The sequence below is a fragment of the Spodoptera frugiperda genome, chromosome 15, assembly GCF_023101765.2.
Source record: "Spodoptera frugiperda isolate SF20-4 chromosome 15, AGI-APGP_CSIRO_Sfru_2.0, whole genome shotgun sequence".
In the NCBI taxonomy this organism is placed as follows: Eukaryota; Metazoa; Arthropoda; class Insecta; order Lepidoptera; family Noctuidae; genus Spodoptera; species Spodoptera frugiperda.
Genome location: NC_064226.1, coordinates 8,196,330 through 8,219,306, shown reverse-complemented (window position 1 = coordinate 8,219,306; position 22,977 = coordinate 8,196,330). Strand labels below are relative to the sequence as shown.

General features: G+C 35.0%; 1 protein-coding gene across 1 annotated transcript; it reads left to right on the top strand.

The window, feature by feature from the left end:
- Positions 1–2,884: 2,884 nt before the first annotated feature.
- LOC118276019 (serine/arginine repetitive matrix protein 1) lies at positions 2,885–21,534 on the top strand. Its single transcript, XM_035594151.2, has 5 exons — positions 2,885–3,127; positions 15,876–16,048; positions 16,255–17,090; positions 17,204–17,345; positions 19,290–21,534. The coding sequence occupies exons 2-5, from the start codon at positions 15,883–15,885 to the stop codon at positions 19,415–19,417; spliced, it is 1,272 nt and encodes a 423-aa protein (XP_035450044.1). The 5' UTR covers positions 2,885–3,127; positions 15,876–15,882; the 3' UTR covers positions 19,418–21,534.
- The last annotated feature ends 1,443 nt before the right edge of the window (positions 21,535–22,977 follow it).

Genomic DNA, 22,977 nt, shown 5'->3' with positions numbered 1-22,977 from the left:
CAAAACGCGTAATATGCGCCCGTAATCGTGATTATGATTACGGCCAAACGGCTTCCGTGCAATGCACCCAGCCGGAACAATAACACGACCGGCAACTCTGAATTAAAACAAAGCTTATTACTCACATATGCGACGTAGAAAATTATCAACTGGTGTACCGTGTACCTCTGTGTAGTGTCTGCTCTCTTTTGTTTTAGTAGAGTATTTATTTTTATGTGAATTTGAAATTAGAAGCCGTGTAACAATTGGCCAAAATCCTTCGAAGAGGCCTTTTAGCACATACCGTCCAGTTGTTAAGGGCTTAATTCGAATAGTTGTCTTATGATAGAAAATATTAGTCTATTTAAATTGAAAAGTTTGTAGTTCTAAGTTCTGGGGTAAGCAGCAGTAAGCAGCAAACAAACAATTCGAACTAAATCGAGAAACCTCTTCTTATTTTGCAGTCGGTTCGGTTATACATAACTACCGCCACACTAGAGTCAGAGTCAGTCAGAGAGTTAATGGTTACAGAACAAAATCGTTACTAAAGAATAGTTTAAGAAATCATTGAATGACTCCGAATATGACAGTAAATAACTTAAAATGAGTAAACATTATTTGCTTGCAGTTACGCAAAAAGTGTTATCTTCTGAAGATTACGGAAAACCTAATCTATTCTACAGAAAGGTAGGTTCGTCATGTTTGATTTTAACTCTTGTATTTGATCAAGACATTCACCGAGGGGCGATGTGACGCTTTATTTTAATAAACACAAATTCGATCGCCGCCATGTAGACGCCTTCAGTCACTGCTCGTCGTGTTTAGAAGGGTCTAAACAAAATAAACCGCCCACACCTACAGGCGGGTTTATATCACAACACTATACAGCGGGCTCCTAATGCTCCTATCAGTAGATCTCACATGTGGGTCCACGTAACGCTTGATCGATTCTAACCAACTTTTTGTTTTGAACTCCACAATCGATTATTACCATCGAAATCCATTGAATGCGGGCTAAAAATTAGCTTTTGTGTTTAACTTCTCACTCTTATGAAGTAATGTAACAAACGTGTTGTTTGACTTGTTTAGCTTAACAGGACCTCTTGTTTAAATAAAGTTTATGTGTGTGTTATTGTATGGAGCATGCTATATTTGAAGTAACATGGCTAGCTAACGTTTACGACACGCATTCTGGGAGTCGTGCACGTGCCCCCTCCCGCCAGACGGTGCGCACACGCAGGAAACACGCGCCACCGCGACCGCTACGTTCCCCAGTCAACACACGATCGTTAAGCCCCTTACCTTTATGGACTTGACAAATACCTTATAAAGGTCATTCAGGTCAAGGAGGCCTGCTAAATATTAAACGCTGTTAATTTCATGTTTAGCATTCTATAAATATTTATGCAAGGAATAGAGCTATAAAGGCAAACTAACTGCGGAAACTAATAGCTGCGGTTTAATCGTTTAGAGTTAATTTCTTTAAAAATTGGAAACGGACGTTGTAAGATTACTTTAAACTTGATTGAGATTTAATGTGGTCACATTCTTTCTAAGTAAAACAAATATTATCACATCGATAACGAAGCTCGTAGCTTAGAAATAACTTAAACATGTGCAGCATAAGTGTGTGTACTATTTGATAATGAGGACCTATCCCATTCTTAGAAACCAGCTTTTGTTTGTTCTTCGATAAAATAATATGTCAGCGTCAGCCTCGCGGGCGCCGATGAGTGGTGCGACTTGCGAGACGGATTGCCGTGAGACGTGGGCTCTCCTCCTACAGACTTATTAACAGACCTTGGCCTTATCTTTCACTCATCAATAACTAAAATAGAATTATTAATACCTTCTGTTACCAATGACGACGCTGCCTTATAAGAAAACATTGTCATTGAGATTAGCAGTATACCAGATGATCCAAATAGTTTTTTGCGTCTATAGCTAAAGCGTTTCGCAGAAATTGACTTATTGTTTTTTTATCACAATGAATAATAATTGTTGATCCTAATACATCCGTTCTGTATGCAATATTTCTCTATATGTATGTTTAGCAATAAAGAAGACAATAAATGAATAGTTGATACAGGTTCCACAAAGCGGGAAGAATTTAAAGCAGGTATTTGTTAGCGGGTGTTTAAAATCATTCATTCCTCACGCTTCAATGGTTTCTATGGGATGGGAACGAGCGGACCCAGGGGAGACGTGCGCACTGCGCAGGTACATCGCAACGCAATAAAAGATTTTTTGTCGTCAACTTGTCTCAACGCTCAAGTGCCACTTGCCATTATATTGACTGCACATGTTTTTATTTTTTTATGAAATCATCGCAAAATTCAAGATTAGATAACGTTTTCTTTGCTATTTTGGTATCGAAATAACATAAAGAAGTAGTATTTTTTGGCTTTGTTCGATTTTTCACCCAATTAATAAGGGTTCGTTTTCCCAGATACATGTGATTACTATAAAGACTCGTGAAGTGTGGGTGGCGCTGTACGCCCTAACCTCAAAAAAATAAAATAAAAAAAAAGACGAGTTAATAAAATAATAACATGTTTATATTGTCAACAGAGCACTAAAATTAATTTATGTTACCTAAATCAATTATGAAACTTCAGTGGTAATTAACGTATGCCACTGTTTTAATACATAAAAAATCACCTGTACTAATTAAATAAGGTGATCCCTTACTTTTTATTTTAAATAAGTAATAAAGGACGCCAGTTAACGAGAAACGCGGCCGTAGTACAGTCGGCTCCCCCATTATAATACACCTTTGTTAACGTTCTGTCCCTGTCTTACAAGGGGCCTTTTAATATTTCCTTCCTTTTCGCAACTGAACCCCATTTATGGGTGTACAGACGGTATAAACAATTTCTCGAGCGGCGCGTAAATTTGAGGTTATGTTAGTATTAATTCGACATTCGTCTGAGACGAACGTGCCGCTGTGCAGCGCTTACCGGCTTAGATCGTGTGCATTCTCGTTACGTCACGATCGATATCTTGTACAATCGAGTGCATTATTATTGCAGTGCCTGTGTCAGTGTATGAAAATATTTTTTTAAAGTTCAATCCGACATGGTATCACTTTTAAAACTATTGTGCCAACTGAACGATCTTTTGGATAAATTCGTCTGTACTTTGTAAGGTAAGAATCGTTTACATTTCATTGTTTATATTGTCATTTTATTTAAATTTTTCTTCAATTTTAGGGTTTCTAGAATAGTTTTTCTTTTAACTGTTTTAAATGGTCTCGATAAACGATATCGATAAAGCAATTAGTGGATCATATGTTGTTTATGTAAATGTCTGCAATCATAAAATAAACCGTTGGTTTTTAAATCTGTGTTCTAAAACCATTAGGCCCATTAGAATATCTATTTCGATTAGGGAAATACTGTTCTGTTTTCAGTGCACCGTTGTCTCTACATATTTTCAGCTGATGTTTGTTGAAGTATCCTTTGTTGTCATTACCAAAAAGACCGTTAAATACAAAAAATACAAACATTAAAAATGATATTTGCTATCTCGCATTCAAAATTAAATATACCAACTTCAATCATCTGGAAACATATAAATAGATGCTTAAAAAATATTTGCACAAAAAATAACGTATCGTTTCGTTCGCTTTTCTATGCTCCCTCGTAGTTTGAACCCTCGCCCGCCACACTTCAGCAGACAACCACACCAAAAAATATTTTGCGGTTGCTAAAGTTCTTAGTACTTAGTAATAAGGTTTATTATCGCTTGATTTTGTGGTCAGTTTATTTGTGCCCCGTCAGCGGCGTGCATTCATCCCGCACCCTCTTTCATTACCTATACCGTATGCATGTTGCGGTTCCTATTGTGACTTGCATCAATCCATTAGAGCGATTAATCTCTAGTAGATATTTAGATGATATTGTTGTGCAAATGATACGAAAGATTAGATCTATTAATTTGGCCGTTTTGTGCGCCATCTGCATTATAATAAATACTTGAATACATGGCGCCTAATCTTCTTAAAACGTGTTTTGAGTACGATGTGTTTATGTGTTGTTATTATTATTTGATTGAGTTATTAAGTTATTAGTCGAATGGGAACAAGTAGAGTACTAAGAGTTCTTTCCTAAATTTATAAAATTCCCAGATGTATAAAATAACTATTAGGGCTTTCTAAACTAGCGTTGAGACTAATAGTGCCCAGTTCATAGTCGTAGATTCTGTAACCTACTGTAATTATTTCTGTGCTGGCATTATGTTCATATCATGTTTATCGTATAAACATAAAACGAACAAACAATCAATTTCCTATAAACATTAAGCTATCAGAAGTATCGTTTGAATTAACGGCTAAAACTATAAGGAATGGAGACCGTTACAAACACTAGTCGACACGGATGTCTAAAAATTATAATACATACAATATACATATTGCATCTTTAAAACGGCAGTTATTAAGTTTTCTGCATCACCTTAGATGGAAACCGGGTTTATTATTGAGAACTCAGACAGGATTTACCAATTATAGCCAAAGTGTGGGCCAGAAGATTAGTAACATATTCAAATTTAATAAAAAGCTTTTCAATAAATTGTCTTTTTATCACCATTGCAGTAGGCACATCATCATCAAGCTGATTTCTTTGATGAATGTGTTTTTTAAACTCTTTTGTTTCTTGATATTAAAGACAGTGACTATAACTATTCGATTTTGTCACTGAAATCAAATGGTTGCTAAATAAATATTTGCGAAATAGTCATTTGATTTGTAAATACAGCGAAAATCGATTTTAAAATCAGACCAATTCTCACTGCTCTCACAGATTACTTAGCATTGACTTTTAAGCAGTCAGGTCCATTGATTAGACCGTGATAAACGGCCATTTAATTTTCAAAATCATTTGCCATGTTGGTGCCATTATAAAAAAATCTGGTTAAGATGCGGGTGCAAGATCCGTATCAAAATCAAAGCAAATAAGAAATGAACAAACTCTTAACAAATGTCAATTGAAATCGATTTTGCAGCTGTGCCTCCATTTTGTTTTTCTCTGCTCAGTACCATGAAGAACATAATGAATTTATGATAGCCAGCCAGCTGCAAATAACTTAATTACAGATAATAGACCTTTTTGCATTTATTTAAATATGAATCTTAGCAATCAAATCATTAGATTGTTTCTTCCATGTTTCAAATATCCTTGATCTATACCAATCGAGAGTGCACTTTGCAACATTTGACGTGCTTTATGATTCCGACATGGATTTTAACGTTTCTAACCTTTGAAAGCAACTGTGCTGTAGTCACGCACATCCAAAATATACCTTCAAATGCCTGCACATCAACGTATACCAAACAGTTACATTTCTATAATCGATATTCAACTCTAAGTTTTTATAATAAAGTTCAATGTTTCCTGCACTACAGGGGAAGTGTGACTAGCGTCTGTACTTCTATCTAGGTAGGTACTTGAAAGTTCCATTCAGAGCAGAGATGATTGATTCATAACCGCAATTGGATCATCATCGCTTTATGCCAGCTTTAAATAAATAACAAATTAATGCCTATGAATATGGCTATTTATTTGTCATTTATGGTGTATGAGCCATTGAGAATAATCGGTATTGCTAATGTTGAGTTCATATTTTCCTTTCTGCATTGGTACTCGTATTTACCTATACACTATACCAGTAAATCAGCTGGAAAAAAAAACAATGTGTAAAGTGTAGAGGTAGATAGGTAGACACTAATTAATATATGTTATATCATCTAGATTTTCAGGAAAATATTCTTAATATGACGTGTAACATGACTTTGGTAGTAACCTTTTAAAGGAAAATTCTACTATAAAGTCCCGTCACAATCAATACTAACGCGAAGTCTCCTTCAATACGGCCAATCTCAACTCCTACGCATTCAATTACATTACGCGATCCAGGAAAATGTAAACAATAATATTTTATAATCTATACTACTTACGCTCATGACGTTACTCCGATTGTGACAATTGAATATTATAACATTGCTTGCGTACAATCATCATAACATTACGGCAATTGTTTAACAAATGTGTACTAGGTAGAGTACTCACGTCGATGCTACACGATTCTACAATTCATTTACTCATATCAAATCAAATGCGTTTAGTGCAATCAATTTTTAAGAGGCTGACACTCCGCATCGCCTCACCTAAGGTGGGACAAGATATTGAATGACTATACCCCCTTAAAAAACCTTATATTTTGAAACCTTTCCTTTGAGAAAATAATAAAAAAATGCGAATATTCGACGATACTTTGCTCTACTTACGGATTTTTTTAAATTAAAATGTTTGTCAAACCTGTTTATTTACTTACAGGAGACAGGATTTTGATAAAAGTGCAATAAGGTAAAGCAATAAGGTCATTAGGTATTGAACAGAGTACCCCAAGCTCGGTAGTGTCACTTACAAACAGCACACAAACGAGCCAGTCGACCACAATTAATTTATAACAAATGTACATACATTACTTATGTAACCATATGAAATTAGTTTTTGCAAAGAATGCTTGACGAATTTTTCGTCACTGCTAGTAGGTATGTTCTAGCAATTGATTCGTTCCATTAAATTCGATAATTTTGCACAACAGCGTGGAATTTCCTAATAATATGTATGCAAATTACTTCGACAAATGAGAACTGTAATAAGACAAGTGCAATTTTTCATTGCAGCACATACAATTGAAATAACCACAAGTATTTACTCACTTAAATTGGCTTCTATGCAATATTAAATGGAATAGCCATTTAATATTATATAGAAGCCAAAGAATGTATAGACCAAAAGACTAACAGAGTCTTAAAGATCAAAGACTGAGTTTTGCTAATTAATATTTACGTCGTTGTTGTAATTATTGCTTCACAGTTTTAGGATTTTAGTGTAATAATATGATAATAAGTACCTTCCATGACATGGTGGTTCTCAGTTGAATATTATTGTGGAAAAATGCATCCTCTATATGTCAGAACTGTGCACATTGTAGCTGAATCAAGAATGTCACCAAAACTGTATTCATTAAATCTCATAGTCAGTAATACAGTAAAACAAAGACCTAAACACAAAAATAATCACCAACAACATACATTTCATATTAGGTAACATCAACAGCTGGCAAAGTCACCATAAGCAATAACCAGCTGTATAAAAACGTTTTGTTTTCTCAACCATACAAAAGAAAACAAATTAAATGAACAAAAAATCTGTCAACGTAATATCCTGTACTTAGTTGAATAAGTATTATATTACACGAATTTTGCAATCAACTAAAACAATAGAGTACCTAATAGCATATTTTGAGTAAACAAAAAACATCATTACGATGAAGTTTCTAGTACTTTTTCAGAAGTCACGGTCACGGTTTACGTAATATTGTTTCAGTATTTTTCCAATATTCGATATTGTCTCTACACTAAAATGTCGAAGTAAGATCTTGACAATTTATTTATAGATAGATACCTAATACTGAAGATTTATACAAATAGTAATAAAATTGTTGAAATTTTCTGACAGTAAATGATACATACCTTGATTTACTTATGTATTTAGACGGGGTGAAATTATATGTATATACCTTCTATGGCTCTGAAATAACGCTTACGATGATAAGAATTCGATTACAACATCCGGAATAATTTTTAATGAAATACCTGCGGTTTCCCACCAAATTCTAGAACTTAACTTTACAAAATTTCTATAACATTATGATTTACTTATTGCCATCACAATTCATTCAACATGTATACCTACCTACTAACTAATACTACATCACACACGCAGTATCAGACAAGACAAAGTAGTACTAAGACATGCGTAGTACTGGTACATCGCCTCATATTCCGGGTCTCCCACGCCGATAATCTAGACAATAACCTCTTTGATTAACTGAGACATGTAAGTAGGGCTCTCATGGACCAATTACCGGCTGAATAGATAACAATTGTAGATATGGCCGAAGTAATTATATCTTCATTAAGGCTGTATTAAGATTTCTCTGTGTAATGTAATGACGAAAGACAGTTTAACTTATAAAGTTTCGTGTTCTTAAGTTAACCTTATTAGTGAGCTGATAACATACTGTAGTTCGAAGAGTTAATGAATGTTCGTGATACTTTTAATTTTTTTTTTTTTGTTTTAAGCATCCATTTGTATTTAGAGTAAGCTATTTGGGAAAGGCATTACATTCTAGATGGTCGCGATGCCTCTAATTTTATCTACATGCTGCTGCAATAACCATTGCCATCAAATGGCCTGTAAGCTTTGTTTATAGCGTAGTTATATAAAAAAACATGTAAATATTTAACTCATCTTTATTTATTCCTTCCTCAAATATTTGATAGATGGTTAGACATTTTTTTTTATGTTTTAAACGGTCTAATTATCATAGATGACACACACGTGTATGTGTAACTAAACACCATAAAAGTTTCTACTCAAGTTACCTTGTCATTTTAAAACAACTCGAAAGTATATTAACAAAGAAAATTCTATTAATATCTCGTCACAGTCGCACGATACAATTGATTTATTTCTAATAACAAAATTCATTCCACTTTCTTTTAAAAATAAGTAGGTAATACCAATACAAGCTGACGCATATTATTATTTGATCTAGTTTGGTTATGCTTTTGTTATATGAAGCTATTGTAAATAAAAACGGTTCATTAAAAACCTGGAATTTATACAAAAGATGGATATAATACATTCGAAAACGAGGCGTCATAGTCACTGTATAACGAGCATAAAAAGAAAATTACCAACTTTTTTACTGTATACCTATAAAATATATGAACGTAGCGCGTTCACCTGATTCTTATATAAAATTTACTTTTACTGTGCTTTTACTCTTTAGTCTTGTGAAACCCTACACGTTGTCCTACATACGGCATCGTTTCTTACGGCGAAAATTGCAGCTGTCACTCATCCATCAATTGAAACATTAAACGTTCGGACGTCGTACGACCATAACATACTTTAGTACTAACGTTTATTATGAAGTTTCATATGTCCAAGTCCAATAAAATAATATTAATGGTTCGTCTTTCTCACACGTTTGCCAAAAATTGGAGGAAAGTAGAAATATCTATTAGGTACTATTTGAAATAGCTGTGCATCATTTGAAGATAGGTACTTATGTTATAGATAAATTAGACTCCTATTTCTTTCCCATTTTTTCCATGGTTGAGAAGAAAACCAGAAAAGCCCACCTCAACTGCACCTATTAACTCTTGCACTCATAAGAGTGCAAGAAGAGGTCATTCTTCATGTATATGTAGAACAAAACAAATATTTACACTTTGCACTTAACTTGCACTCGTGAGTTTCAATAGAAATATATTCAATTATAAAAATATGAAATACCCAGAAGTGTAAAAGTGCATAACAAATATTATTTCAAGCCATTATGTCATCGGGAGAGCTCATGAGTTATTTTTATATGGCAAACAAACATAGACCGTTGAAGTAGGTATGTGATATGTAACCTACCAACACTAAATTTCAAAGAAACTTATTGTTATTTAATAAACAAGTTTAGAAATTAAATTGAATTTAATAAATTTTCCTGTAAATTGAAATACATTTTGTTTAGGTAAGTAGTTTCTTTATCAAATGACATTGAAATGTTCTTCCAATTTTAGAGAATTCAACGAATCCGTCATTTGCTTGTTCAATAAATAGATAGTTTAGTTATTCGGCACCATTTTGGATTTACTTCTTTGTTGTCTTAACGATGCGGTTTCCATTCAATGTATGTATCGTATTAGGAAGCTCAAACGTTTAGCTCATGAACATTGTCATGTAGAATATTTTTGAATAAATTATGTGATTCACAAGAGCCTGCATACCAGACCTGCTTTTCTAATGAAAAAGAAAACATTTGTTTTCTAGTGTTAATATTTGTATGAATGGTGAAGTAGTGTGTGTGTATATCTATCTAGTTCAGGTGACCCCTTTCCAAACTTAAAAGAATTCGATATTGTACTACATAATATGTCATGTTCATAACATTCTAAATACAACTTCATCAGTAGGTTTTATAGCAAAGAGTTTTTTGCTTTTATGGACCTTTTTTGATTACGGGAGAAACCTTCAAAAGGCGCCTAGCTTTTTGGGGAGAAAGACTATGGAGTGTGGGATTTTTACCTTACTAAAACCACGCCGGCGGTGGCACGTATACACGGGCACCAAATTCTAATTAGACCTGCTCCGTAGCCCCCATGGTGCAACGCTTGTTACGGCACATCCCCAGTGACCACACGCATGTATCTAGATACGAGTAACCTCTTTTTTAAGCAAACAAGAAAACTACTACCGTAATCGCCATTTAGTTCCAATCTTCAAATGAAATTGCAAACAACAACTTGCATACACGTAATGACATCGTTCATAATGCATTTAAATTTGAAATATTTTAACAAGGAATTTTATTGTTCTTTCTACTTTAAACATTGAATAAACGACTACAATTACTTAAACCTTAAGGTATACTTCGCATACCTATTACAAGCAATGAATATTCACGATATTATAATTAAGTAATGTAGTACCAGTTGCAATAAGTGTTTAATTTGTGTACATTTATTTGTACTATTACACGGAACTTTGTACAAACACCTATTTAACTATAACAATGAAATTGGAACAGATTTCTTCTGAGAAAAACAATGATAATAGAAAGAGAGAGAATTTCCCAGATTCGTTCGATGAAGTGAGATGTAGAGCGCGGGATCTACCCGCTTCATAATTCTATAGCAGACAATATCGTTGTACAGACAGACAGATCCACCGTGCTGATGACTACAGCCGACTAGTGCCGGCCTACTTGTGCACATAAATTACAAATAACGCTATAAACTGTACCGAAACATTATTATTTTCAAACGGCTTCGTGATTACTATTGCCGCTTTCGTCTTTTGTTTGTTTTCTAGCCGACTTTATGACATCATTTCTTCACTTTTGTTTTAACTGTCTTTCTCTATCGTGCTTGTAATTCTATTTTATTTAACGTATCGCACACAGTTAAACAATAATAAACTACACATTAAAATAATAATAAACTGAAGTATGTATATAATATTTAATTCAGACGTTGATTTCAAAATATGCATATGAATTATAAAAGAACAGTTGATTCACACCCCGCGATAAACATGTCGGGATCATAAACCCTTTATTATTACATCACGGTCGTTCATACCATGAATTGATTATATGAAAGGGGCGACGCTGATGTAGGTAACGAACAAAACTCGGGTCACATTCCTTAGGGCCTATTGTACCACTATCGCTCTCGTAGTCGCGCATAAATCTTAGTTTGGTTAATAAGTGTGGGCGCAACATGGCCACCTAACAGTTACGTTATATAAACCATAAATTCCCACAACTATATTGTATGGCCGAATGACTTGTCTTTGCTAATAAATTAAATACCTAGGTCTAGAACAAAATATAAAGCTATAGTTAATAATAAAGTATAGCAACGATATCAGGTTTGCTTTATGCTCTTAACCTTGATGCTCAACCGCGATACCTATTTATTACATTTAATAACTTAATGTAACCACATCACTGGGCTGATTGTATACGTTTTGAATAATCGAACAACACCGCTTAGAGTCTGCTTAATAGTCCAAGCGAGACGAGTTCGTATAGAACTGTCTCAGTAACTTACGTGCTATATGTAGACGTAGTTAATACATACTGAGGAATTGACATTTATTTTGGTACTAGCTTTTGCCCGCGACTTCGTTCGCGTGGAATAGTGACTTCCGGCAAATTTTTGGTTTTAACCACATAGTTCCCGATCTCGCGGGATCTCTTCAAAAATGAGATGTGGAAGATATTCCAGAACTCTTCAAAAATCAACATAATGAGCTCTGCGTTTGAATTTAATAGATGTATACTCACTTAGGGCATTGAAAAAATAGTTTAAAAATGGACTTAAACTAAAGAAATATTATAATCTTTCCGAACTTAAGATGAAAACTAACTTAAAACTAAAGAAAGCTACGAATTACGAATTTATAACAATTAAAAAAGAAATTATATTACAACCTATCCTCTATGCTATAATAACCAAGCTTAAACTAAATAATTTAAAAGAAACGACGAAATCTAATCTAATTAATTTATAAATTAGACTTACAATTTTATTAAAAAAACTAACTACAGTAACTATTAATAATCGATATCAAACTAAACCTACGTTAAATAGTTTAACCAGAAAACCAGGAAAACCCAACTAATAAAATTATTAATTGACAAATACAACGAAACCAATTTAGAATATACGAAACAGCAGGACCACTATTGTTCAATTTCGTACTTATAGTACGGAATTGAACATGCGCTGTATGTCCGGAATAAATTTATTTTTTATTTTTTGATTTTTGAAATAAAAATCCTATGTCCTTTCTAAGGTTCTAAACTATATCTGTACCAAATTTCAACCAAATCCGTCAAATAGTTGCGGAGATTATTGGTATAAGCATAGAATAGTGTTCGACGTGATTCTTTAATTTGACATAACTTTTTTATTTATGAACCGATTGACATAAAACAAACACTAAATGTAAATTGAAGCATACCACAATATATTCGTGAAAACCGCATCCAACTCGGATCAGCCGTTTCTGAGATTAGCGCGCATAGACAAACAGACAAACAGACAAACAGACAAACAGATAAACAGACAAACAGACAAAAAAAAAGTTAATTACATTTTTGGGTTCGACATCGACATAACAATAACCCCGGCTATTTTTTTTATTTTTATTTTCAATGTACAGACAGCACTTTTCTACGATTTTATTATATGTATAGATAAATCCAAAATAACTTTCATTTCAATATCCCAGTCTAGTGATCTGCAGATAACAGAGGGACTGTTGCTTTGCCGGTTCACACGTCACATTGAGGCGGTCGAGAACACTTAAACTCCCGTGGAATGAACAACTAATGGATTCAGGCCTTAATGGCGGCCACTTGAGTTCAAAGAAGGGCCGCTAGGGAACAATTGAGGTGCCCGTGCTCCCAGACCCACCCATCTGCTGATACTATGAATTCCGCCTTTCATTTTGTCACGCACAAAGGGCAACACCTCATTTAAAAACATTAATTATTTATATCCCGTGATGCAAATCTATAGAAGAAACGTTCCATTATTCTTATTACGTTAGACATTCCAAAAGAAATAAAGCTCAATAAGGAAAATGAGAATTCAATAAAAAGTATTATATGAAACGACTATTCCAGGAGATGACTCTATTGTTTTCACACTTTATTATTAGCTAGTGACTAGGTTTAGTTTTTATATTTTAAGAAAATGACGTCGTTTATCAAGTTGCGTGCGACACTAACTTAATAACGTACGACACAACAGGAAAATTAAGATTTAATAGATCATTATTATTGTACGAACGAGAACGTTGTTAGCTTTACGGCAAAAACTATCCCAAACACGACACGGCAAAAGCGTGGGAGTAACCTGTTATGATTTCAACGCGTCTCCATTGATGTCTCTTTAACTATGTCAGACATATCGAGGCGCCATTATCGTTGAGAATGACAGTAGCTAATTAACCGAACGTGATGATTGATCAGGGAAATTTTAATGTTGCTTCCGTAACTGGAAGTGTCATCGAGCGCCGAAACACCGGAAGATCAGTGACCAGCGAAGTGGCAGCGACACTGCCATCGCTGCCAAATTCGGCTCGCAACGGTACCGCGCCGGCAGAAATTAACGCCAATTTCCTACACCGTGCACTGGATAAACTAGTTGAGTGTTATTGTTTTGTACAAAACTGTATTTTACAGTTTTATTGTCGGCTATCAAATTACTTCACTGTCGTAACAATAAATGTTACTATAGCCCAGGTATATGAGGTTGAACTCCATGTGAACTTATTAACGCTTTAACTTAATTTAATGATGGCACTGGCACTTGACTCATATCTCTGACTTTATGTCTCTTGTATATTAATTGTTTTAAATGACGCATATTTTAATTGTTTTATAAGCAGAATTTGCCTCACAATCCTAAGAAAATGTGAATCATTTAAATAATAATGAAATAAATACTTCCTAATCCATTTAAACTTAGTTTAATCCATTCATTAATTATTACTGCGCATGTATATTACTCATTGTCCTATTATGATACAGTAATTTGTTTTGTATTGTAACTGGAAGAATATCGAACTTATGAATGGTATAACTGTTCACCATTGTCCATTCGATATTTTAATCCAACTTCTATATTGAATTCCAGCTCCAATTCAGAGCTGGTCAACAAAAATATCCCTTGTTTTTGTTAGACCACAAACCCTTCGGTCGTAAAGTTTCACCCTCGGTATTAGAACACGGGAATTTAATTACTCACTAGTATTTTTATAGTGTCTACAACTCTGTACGGTCCCCAGAGATTAATTTTGGTCCCCTTATCCTCAACTATCCAGTCTGAAAACTATATATGTAATTCTTATTTATTTTATCTACAAATGTCTAAATCCTGGGATATTTTTGTCCTTGTAAACTTAGTTCGTTGCTGCGATTCAAGTCTAAATACCAAGCTCTGATATTAACTACTCAATTATGATTATGTTACAGCAGAAAAAATGTTTATAAATGCACAATAATTCGATCAGAAATTCCTCTTACATGTTCCCACAATTTGTAGCAGAAACTGTTTGTACGTTAACTGGTTTGGTGCACACTGAAAACAAATCTAACTAGTCGTAACGCACGCGAGCTCTGTTCACCGAACCATCAAATAAAACGGTTGTATATAATAATTACTTCATGGTCGTAAATATATAAAACCGTAGACGGTGTAGAGACGGTAGAGTGCATCAAGTGCGCCTCAACTATTTAGTATGAGTGGTGCGTAAGTCTGCCGGAGCGGATATCCGCAAGAGGCACTCGGTAACTCCTACTCAGTCAGACGAAACAATGTTTGGGTTCGGTGCTATAATTACAATAACATCTGTCTATTCCAAGCAAACGATTTAATGGTAGTCTATAATTGAAATGTAGACATGTACCAAATGTACAGAACACGAGTAAAGTTTTATAAATAACTTCATTTTATTAGAGCTAATGAAATAAAAACAGATTAACCAACTGTGTCAATTAACGCGACGCGGCGATACGTACGACACATTAGTACTTTTATCCGTTGAATGAGTAAAATCGTGACATGCCCTTCATTGAAGTGACGCTGGTCGCTGGTAACGAATATTTTACGAGCTATGTGGGTCACGACTAGACATAATTGTTGAAGTTATGCGACAGGGCTCCGGTGACCGGACGTCGTTGTTTGCCGACCTAAACCCACGCCGTGTGGGAGGCACCGTGGTCAATGTTTATGCCTCCATAATCCTCAACGGCTACCAGCTTTAAAGCATATTTAAACATTTAATTAATACGGGCACATGCCTTTTTTACTTGTGGAAGTCGCTCTCGAGATGTAAGTGGGCATAAAGTCACATCTAATTATATCAAGCTTGTAATAAGCACAAGTGGTTCCTATATTTAGCGGTGCGTGATGGTTCTAGTTTATTAAGTCCAACTACAGTAATCACGACTGTGAGTACCCATCAACCCACTTCGTCCATGACTTGCCAGCGGAATCTTATTGGGCTTCGCCTTTTACAATTTGTCCTAATAAAATACTTTACACTTACCGTTCAGTAATGAAACTTTAATGAGTATTGAGAAAGAGAATATAAAACAAATCGTTCTAAACGGTGTCGTGCCGTATTAGATACGCATCACCCGTTTTTATGGTTTATCTGATGTATTAGTAAATGGAAACAATGGCTAGCAACAATTTTTTTTCTGAAATCGATATTTAGCAATAATTGTTTGCATCATTATTTCAGGTGTTAAATGACAATGGGTGCTCCAGCGTGGGGTTCCCGCGGTGGCGGCGGCGACCGTCCCCGGCTGCTGCGCATGACACCGCTCCGACATAGCTTCGCAGCGCCCGCGTCGCCGCCCGCGCCTCCTCCGCGCGCTCACGACTACGCCTCCGACGCCGACACCAACAAGAAAGGTAACTTCCTTATGTGTCATATAACCATATACGGTGATAATGGCGTTTACCTAAGCCGTTACCTCCGTTTATTCGGAACATTAACTGGATGATGTTAGATTTGACTTCCAGAAACTTGTATAATGGTGTCGTACATGTGTAACGTAACGGTCACTGTAGATATGTAACAGTCATCCCCTACAACCTTCTATTTGTTCATGTTTCAGAAGAGGGATGGAACGCTAACCTGTCCCAAAGATGGCGGAAACTACGACGACGGTGTTCACGATTGCGGCCGGGATCAGGCAACCGTGAGCCGAGCCCAGTGCGCTGTTCACCGTCTCCACCAAGACCTCCAGCACACTGCTCCCCTGCACCACCTTCAAAACTGTCATTCCGACATCGAGGAAAAGTGTACACTACTGCATCCCTTCGTGTGACTAGTGGTGCCCCAGATTTACTTCGTGCGTTGGGAAAGCTTGGCGGTGGCCTCCGACGACGAGCGCTGTCTGCTCATGACGTGTTGGCGCCACCACCACAACAACCATCTACTTTCTATGTTCCTAGTCCTACTGCAACACGGCATCCGCCGTCACCCTCCCCGCCTCGCCAGTCAGCATCAGTTCGAAGGCGGTGTAGCTCACCAAACGTTTACAGAGCAGCCAAAGATTCTGCAACATCTAGAGACCGCGCACCTCTTATTAGTCAAGAAGACGAAAGCCGAGATGTAGTTGATTACAATTATGTGCCTGAAAGAAGGAAAAACAGTTCAGAGGGACGAAGTCGTCGACCATACAGTGAGAATGTAGAATTAGATGTCCCTTATAGAAACGGATACAATCGGCTACCCTGTGATGCTTCTCAGAGGTTATGGGAAGAACCATATAGATTGCCGAGGGTTCAGTCTAGACAGGAGTCGATGACACAGCTGAGGAATGGTGTCGCCGAGTTACGTGTCAGTGCGACTCCAAGATCAGCACGCCCGCCACCCGCGCCACCTGCCGCTACTCAGCCAGGGAAGCGACCACCTGCTCCTGAACCTCGAGATACACACACTTTTGAGGTATGCAAGAATTTATGGTATTTGTGACATTTATTGCGTAACATAAAATAACTATATATTATTCTTGTAAATATTTTAATGCCATGTATTCATGTTAACCCTAAATGTTACAGGTGCGGTTTACAAAGTCAGCTGGCGGGAAAGGTCTCGGTTTTAGCATCGTGGGTGGGCGGGACTCGCCGCGCGGTGACATGGGCATTTTTGTGAAAACTATTTTCAATAATGGCCAGGCTGCTGAATCTGTACTGAGAGAAGGTAAGAGCAATGTTTACGATCATTATCTTGACACAGATTCCAACGTTTTCCAATGCATTATGTATGGCTATTGAAGCACTGCTTGACCCGTTTAGAGATTTATGAGCGGTTGATAGCAATCAATCAACTGAATGTTGTAAGAAAAGGTGCATTAACTTGAATTACTCGTAAGATGAAAGTTTGTTTGTGCCTGTTTAATTTTCCAATTAGCGTTTTAAGTTGAAGAATAAAATGTTAGGCCTATTAGACCAATAATGTTTATTGAGTACCCATTGTCTGCGCACAATTGTTTAGAAAAACATGCGATAACCTTTGTTTTTACCATTAATCATTATTAAACTTCATAGAAAGGTGCAGAACATTCCAGAGCGACTGTTGTAAGACAGCTGCATTGTATATTTATTACTCAACAGTTACTTACACCTGCTGTTTGCAGTATAAACAAGAATTTAAGGTTATATTCAGTTGAACAAACAGTGGATCTAATTAGCATTGGCGCGTGGCAATTAGATCGCCCTTGTAATATGAAGGTACTGCCTTCAAATAAAAAAATTACGATGCAAGTGCTAAATGTTCTCATTTCCTAGTCGTTACGTACTTGCATGCATTCTAAGAGACTTCAGTATAGGAATAGTGTCACTCCTTATTGAATAACGTTGCCAAAACTAAAATTGTTTTTTCTATTAGCGTATAGATAGCCCCAAAATACATGTCTTTATGTAAACCAAAAAAATGGACAATTAGCGTACATTATGTAGTTCTACAGGTTCTACAGATTGATTTAGGATTCAAAAAAGTAATATAGGACATTTTCGATTGCCAATGTCTGCGATGACACTATAACTGGGTATATAATAGAATCACACAACACATTATTTAAGTAGGTACTATTTTAAACTGGTGTCATAAAGATAGAGGGCGAACGTGTTTTAATGCGTCGTGTCTTCATTACTTACACTTAAAACATCAAAAACAAGTTTGTCTTCAAACAGAAACAGAACGTACAGACAACAGACAATATGTTTGTTTTATTACCAGTTTTGTGAAAGGATATTTGGATTCTTTCATGTTTGCGTGCTTATTAGGAATCTCGGTTCTAAATGTTGAGTTTTGAATTGAATATTAGTTTTTGTACGTCTTAAGACATCGTAATGTTGGTAATATTTAGTTACGTTTGTTTTTTTTAAATGTCAATTAGATTTAAGCTTTAGCTTTTCGAAAATGATAGTAAGATATATACTCATAGTAGAGATTCATAGGCTGACCTCAGCAAGTTTAAAAGGTAGATACCCACCTAAGTTTGACTAATTTACATATTATTTTTGCTTCGATAGTTATTATACCTTACCTTTAAGTCACAAACGCAACGCCCTCATAGCTAATCAATAGGAAGTTACAAAATATCTGTATAATTTGTACGTAGTACCGATTCATTGCATTAATTTATTGATTCTAACTTTGTTCAATTATGGATACGGAATTAGGGTAATGAATAGTATTAGCTAGTGCATCATTAGAGCATTTTCTGCATATCGAGTAGAGCTCTTATATCCGTATTTGGAGAGATACAGTTGCAAACGCAATTAATTGATGCAACGGTTACAAAATAATTGCGAAGGCACTGCTGCTCATTAATTATATCTTAAATAGGTATTAATTACGATTAAATGTTGCGTGATTGAGTATTTTATAGATATAGTTACTTCTATTTATCATGACGTCTCTCAAATCTATTATTTCACAACGTCACGCCTTTTTATCCCCGAAGGGGTAGGCAGAGGTGCACATTACGGCACGTAATGCCACTGTACAATATACACCCACTTTCACCATTTGTGTTATAAGTCCCATGTAATAGGGGGTGAGCCTATTGCCATATAATGAGATAGATATTATCTATTATTTCAGTTCTCACTTATTGAACCATCCTATCTTATTTTACAGGTGACGAGATCCTCTCAGTAAACGGTCGTGGTACGGCAGGGTTGACACACGGAGAGGCGATCCGTCTATTCAAGGATGTCCGTGCAGGGCCCGTGCTGCTGCGGGTGACGCGGCGTCCACCTCGCTGACTGCGATGCGCCTGCTGCGACTTGCACGACCAGCAGGCGCCAAACCGTGCATCTGACATCTACTCCACTATGTAGGCCTCTTATAAAACGTTACCCACACTAGAATTGTCTCCTACGTTGTGGGTACGGTTTATAAATACTCTCACATAGTATACTACACAGCATAAAATCTATGTAGATATGGAACAAAAATGTGTGGTTTGCTGAAATCGCTATATGGCAATCTGTTGTCCAGCCATTACAGCAACTGTGAAGTCAAAGACTCACATAAGTATTTATCTCGCTAACATATCTATTAATGACATTACACAGACATTTACCATTTCTTTGAGACAGGTTGGTCATACATACTAACCTTAGGATGCTTCTGCCGGGGTCAATATATTTCTGCAATTTAATATATTGCATTATTAGTACCTAATTATTCAGTCATACCGGCCATATATGGTTGTCGGCTACACCAAAAATATTAGGACAAATGGCTGGAATAAAACTGCAATATTGCTTGAAAAAGTATGCAATATTGCTGGCTACTATATTACAGTCTGATGTTTCAGATAAATATTGCCCATTTCGAAGTAATTCGGTATAAACACAGACCTAAGTCATCATTAATGAGGTTATTTACTCCCATTAAACTCCGATGATTTGACAAGGCATAATAAAGGTACATCAAAAGGCTTTTAATAGTAAAGCTAGTTCAGATGCAATCGTTTCAAGTGTGCCTTACGTGAAACAAAGAAATTATAGGCATTGATATAAAACAGGTACATACAGATAGATAGCTATTATTGTAAAAAGTCCTAATTTTCACGAATTGACTTTAAACGAAGCAAGCATGGTACCTAAAATACCATACATTATGGCTTTTCGTAATAATAAACGAAACTAATTCATTAGTTTTTCTTCTTCGTGAATCTAAGTATTTATTTACTGCTTGGATCCGTCAACTTTACAATTAATAAAATACAATATACATACATATGAAGTGTGATTAAAGTTTAAACTATGCAACTTTATTAAAGTGTAAACAAATTCGAGTATTATGAAATATTTTGGGACTGTATTTTTAAAGCCTATATGCATCACTTTATATGCAAATATGTATATATTTTTATCAATAATTTATAGTATTTCAACATTGCATTTATTAATTGCTGAAAGATTGTAATAAAAAATAGACAAGCCTACTTAAGATATGTTTGTATTTTATAGAAAGTAGGTAAAAACATTAGATTTGCTATTTATAACAGTTTATATGCAATTGATAAAAACCAATATGTATATGGTTAAAATTTGCATATAAATAAGTTATTTTGTATATTGAAACTAACCAAACTAATGAAAGCAAACGAAAAGTATTAGATACACACAGTTTGATACAATTTTGATAAAAATTGTCTGTGATATTGATATTCAAAGCTGAGTGCGACATTGTAGTGTTTTGTAATTATATATATTATAGGGCAACTAACTTATTTTTTATAATTGTGACATCTACTTAGTATTTATTGTAAAAATGTAGTACATATAATAAATAATACGTTTTTTATAAGGAAACTAGTATGTTATTACTAGTATATAAGTGCTTTTATTGTACTTTAAATATTGTAAGAATGAATGAAAGTGTATTTAGAAAGTATTTTTGTACAGATTTTAAAGAAAGAAAGAACTTTCGACGCACAAATAAGTAATCGCCTTAAAACTGCATGAAATACTAATTTTTGTACAAACATACATTATTCCTTATCTTCCGTAAGTATTATTAAAATTCTAAATTAATAAAAAATATAATTATGTATGTGATTTACTCAACGAGAGATGTATTCTAAATTTTATAAAATAAAAACGAAATTATGTATTGGAGATGAAATTGTATTTTGGACGAATGATTGTCAAATGTATTTTTATATTGTCGTGTAGAAGCCAAATAATGTATTTTATATAATGCAGTGTATTTTTTAATAATGTAGCTAACGGATGTGTTTGACCAATGAATAATAACACAATATGCATTCAATTATATGAATGGTAGACGCGATAGCTTACTGAGTATTTTTGCATTTTAATATAGCATTTTACTTATAAGTACGATATAAATAAAAGTTTTAAAATAATACTCGTATTTCATTTCTACCTGGAGCTTATAAATATTTATTCATTAAAAACTTATTTAGTATTAGCAGAGGCTTCTTATAACTACTTCTAATAGTAGCTATACAGTACCCTTAGTACGAGTTTGGTTTACGTTTAAAATAATCGAAACGAAAGCGCTGTAAGTGCTCTGATTAGTTGGTTTATTCGAGCCTGTCAAACAGAGCGCCGATCAGAGGTACTAATGGGTCGATTGGCATTTGAAGTATATTCTACTACAGACTACTATAGTATAGCATCATCACTATACCTTAGTCTGCTAATGAAATAGTAGCTTAGAACGCCAATGTCGTCTCTCTCAATACCTTTAAAAAAATATGGGATCCTCAAATAAAGAATACCTTAATAAAAATATAGTGAAGATTTTCATTTTAGTTATGGTGCTAATTGATACATCGAGTACATCGTGGTAGTATACATTACATACATTTATTGAACGAATAATGGGGAGAAATACTCAAAACTCAACATAGATGTCGCTGACATCGATATACACCGAAGTAAAATGGTTCTGTAAACGTAGACAGTAGTTATATAAAAATAAAATTAAATGATGAACAATTATAAAAACAAAGTTCGAAAGCTGATACGAACTTATACCTTGTACATTATCACAATATCACACTTTGTAATTCTTGTAGATATCTCTCGGCAGGTGGCACGTGCGATGCAAATAGTGCATACAAAGTTACATCTAGTATCTCATCTAGTCGATGAATATATTTTTAAACAAAGAAAAAGGTATCTTCATTTTATGTTGTTACTTCCTTAAGACAAATTGTATTGTTGCAGTGAGAAAACTACATAAATTTCAAAGTGTATATAAAAACTCCACCCGATTATAAGTAAGAAAGAAATTAATTTAAAATATAAAAAACTTGTAACACTACAATTATATACTTGCATACTTATCTTATCTTCTTCTATAATATAAAAATAAGTCGGGTTTTCCTTCCTCCAGAAAGCACGCTATAACTGCAGAAAGCACGAACCAATATCCACGGTTTTGCATTCGTTGGACAGGTCTCGGGCTTCATGATGTTTATAGTAATTAAAAAGCCCAAATTCTGCCACAAGTTATTATTGTACGCGGACGAAGTCGCGGGTAACTGCTAGTATATATGTTACAGCCAAAGTAATAAATCTTGATATTATATATACTGTCTAGCAATTATATATAACGACTACTCAATTTAGATAAAGTGATAAATGACACAAAATTAATCACATTAACTAGCAATTTTATATACTATCTTCGAAGACTTGGATAATGTAATAAAAGCATGCATGCAAGCAGCATGCAAGCAAACATGCAGCATGTAGCAGGCAGGTTTTCTGTCATGGCTCCAGCGCTGCGGGCCTCCGGCGGCCCCACGCGTGCTAATCGTCGCAGACGGCTTTCGCTC

Bases quoted from the DNA above. Each gene is read 5' to 3' on its own strand.
- LOC118276019 (XM_035594151.2), top strand. From the start codon at position 15,883: ATGACAATGGGTGCTCCAGCGTGGGGTTCCCGCGGTGGCGGCGGCGAC. The intron at 16,049-16,254 runs GTAACTTCCTTA...TTCATGTTTCAG, and splicing joins CGCCGACACCAACAAGAAAG to AAGAGGGATGGAACGCTAAC. The intron at 17,346-19,289 runs GTAAGAGCAATG...CTTATTTTACAG, and splicing joins TGAATCTGTACTGAGAGAAG to GTGACGAGATCCTCTCAGTA.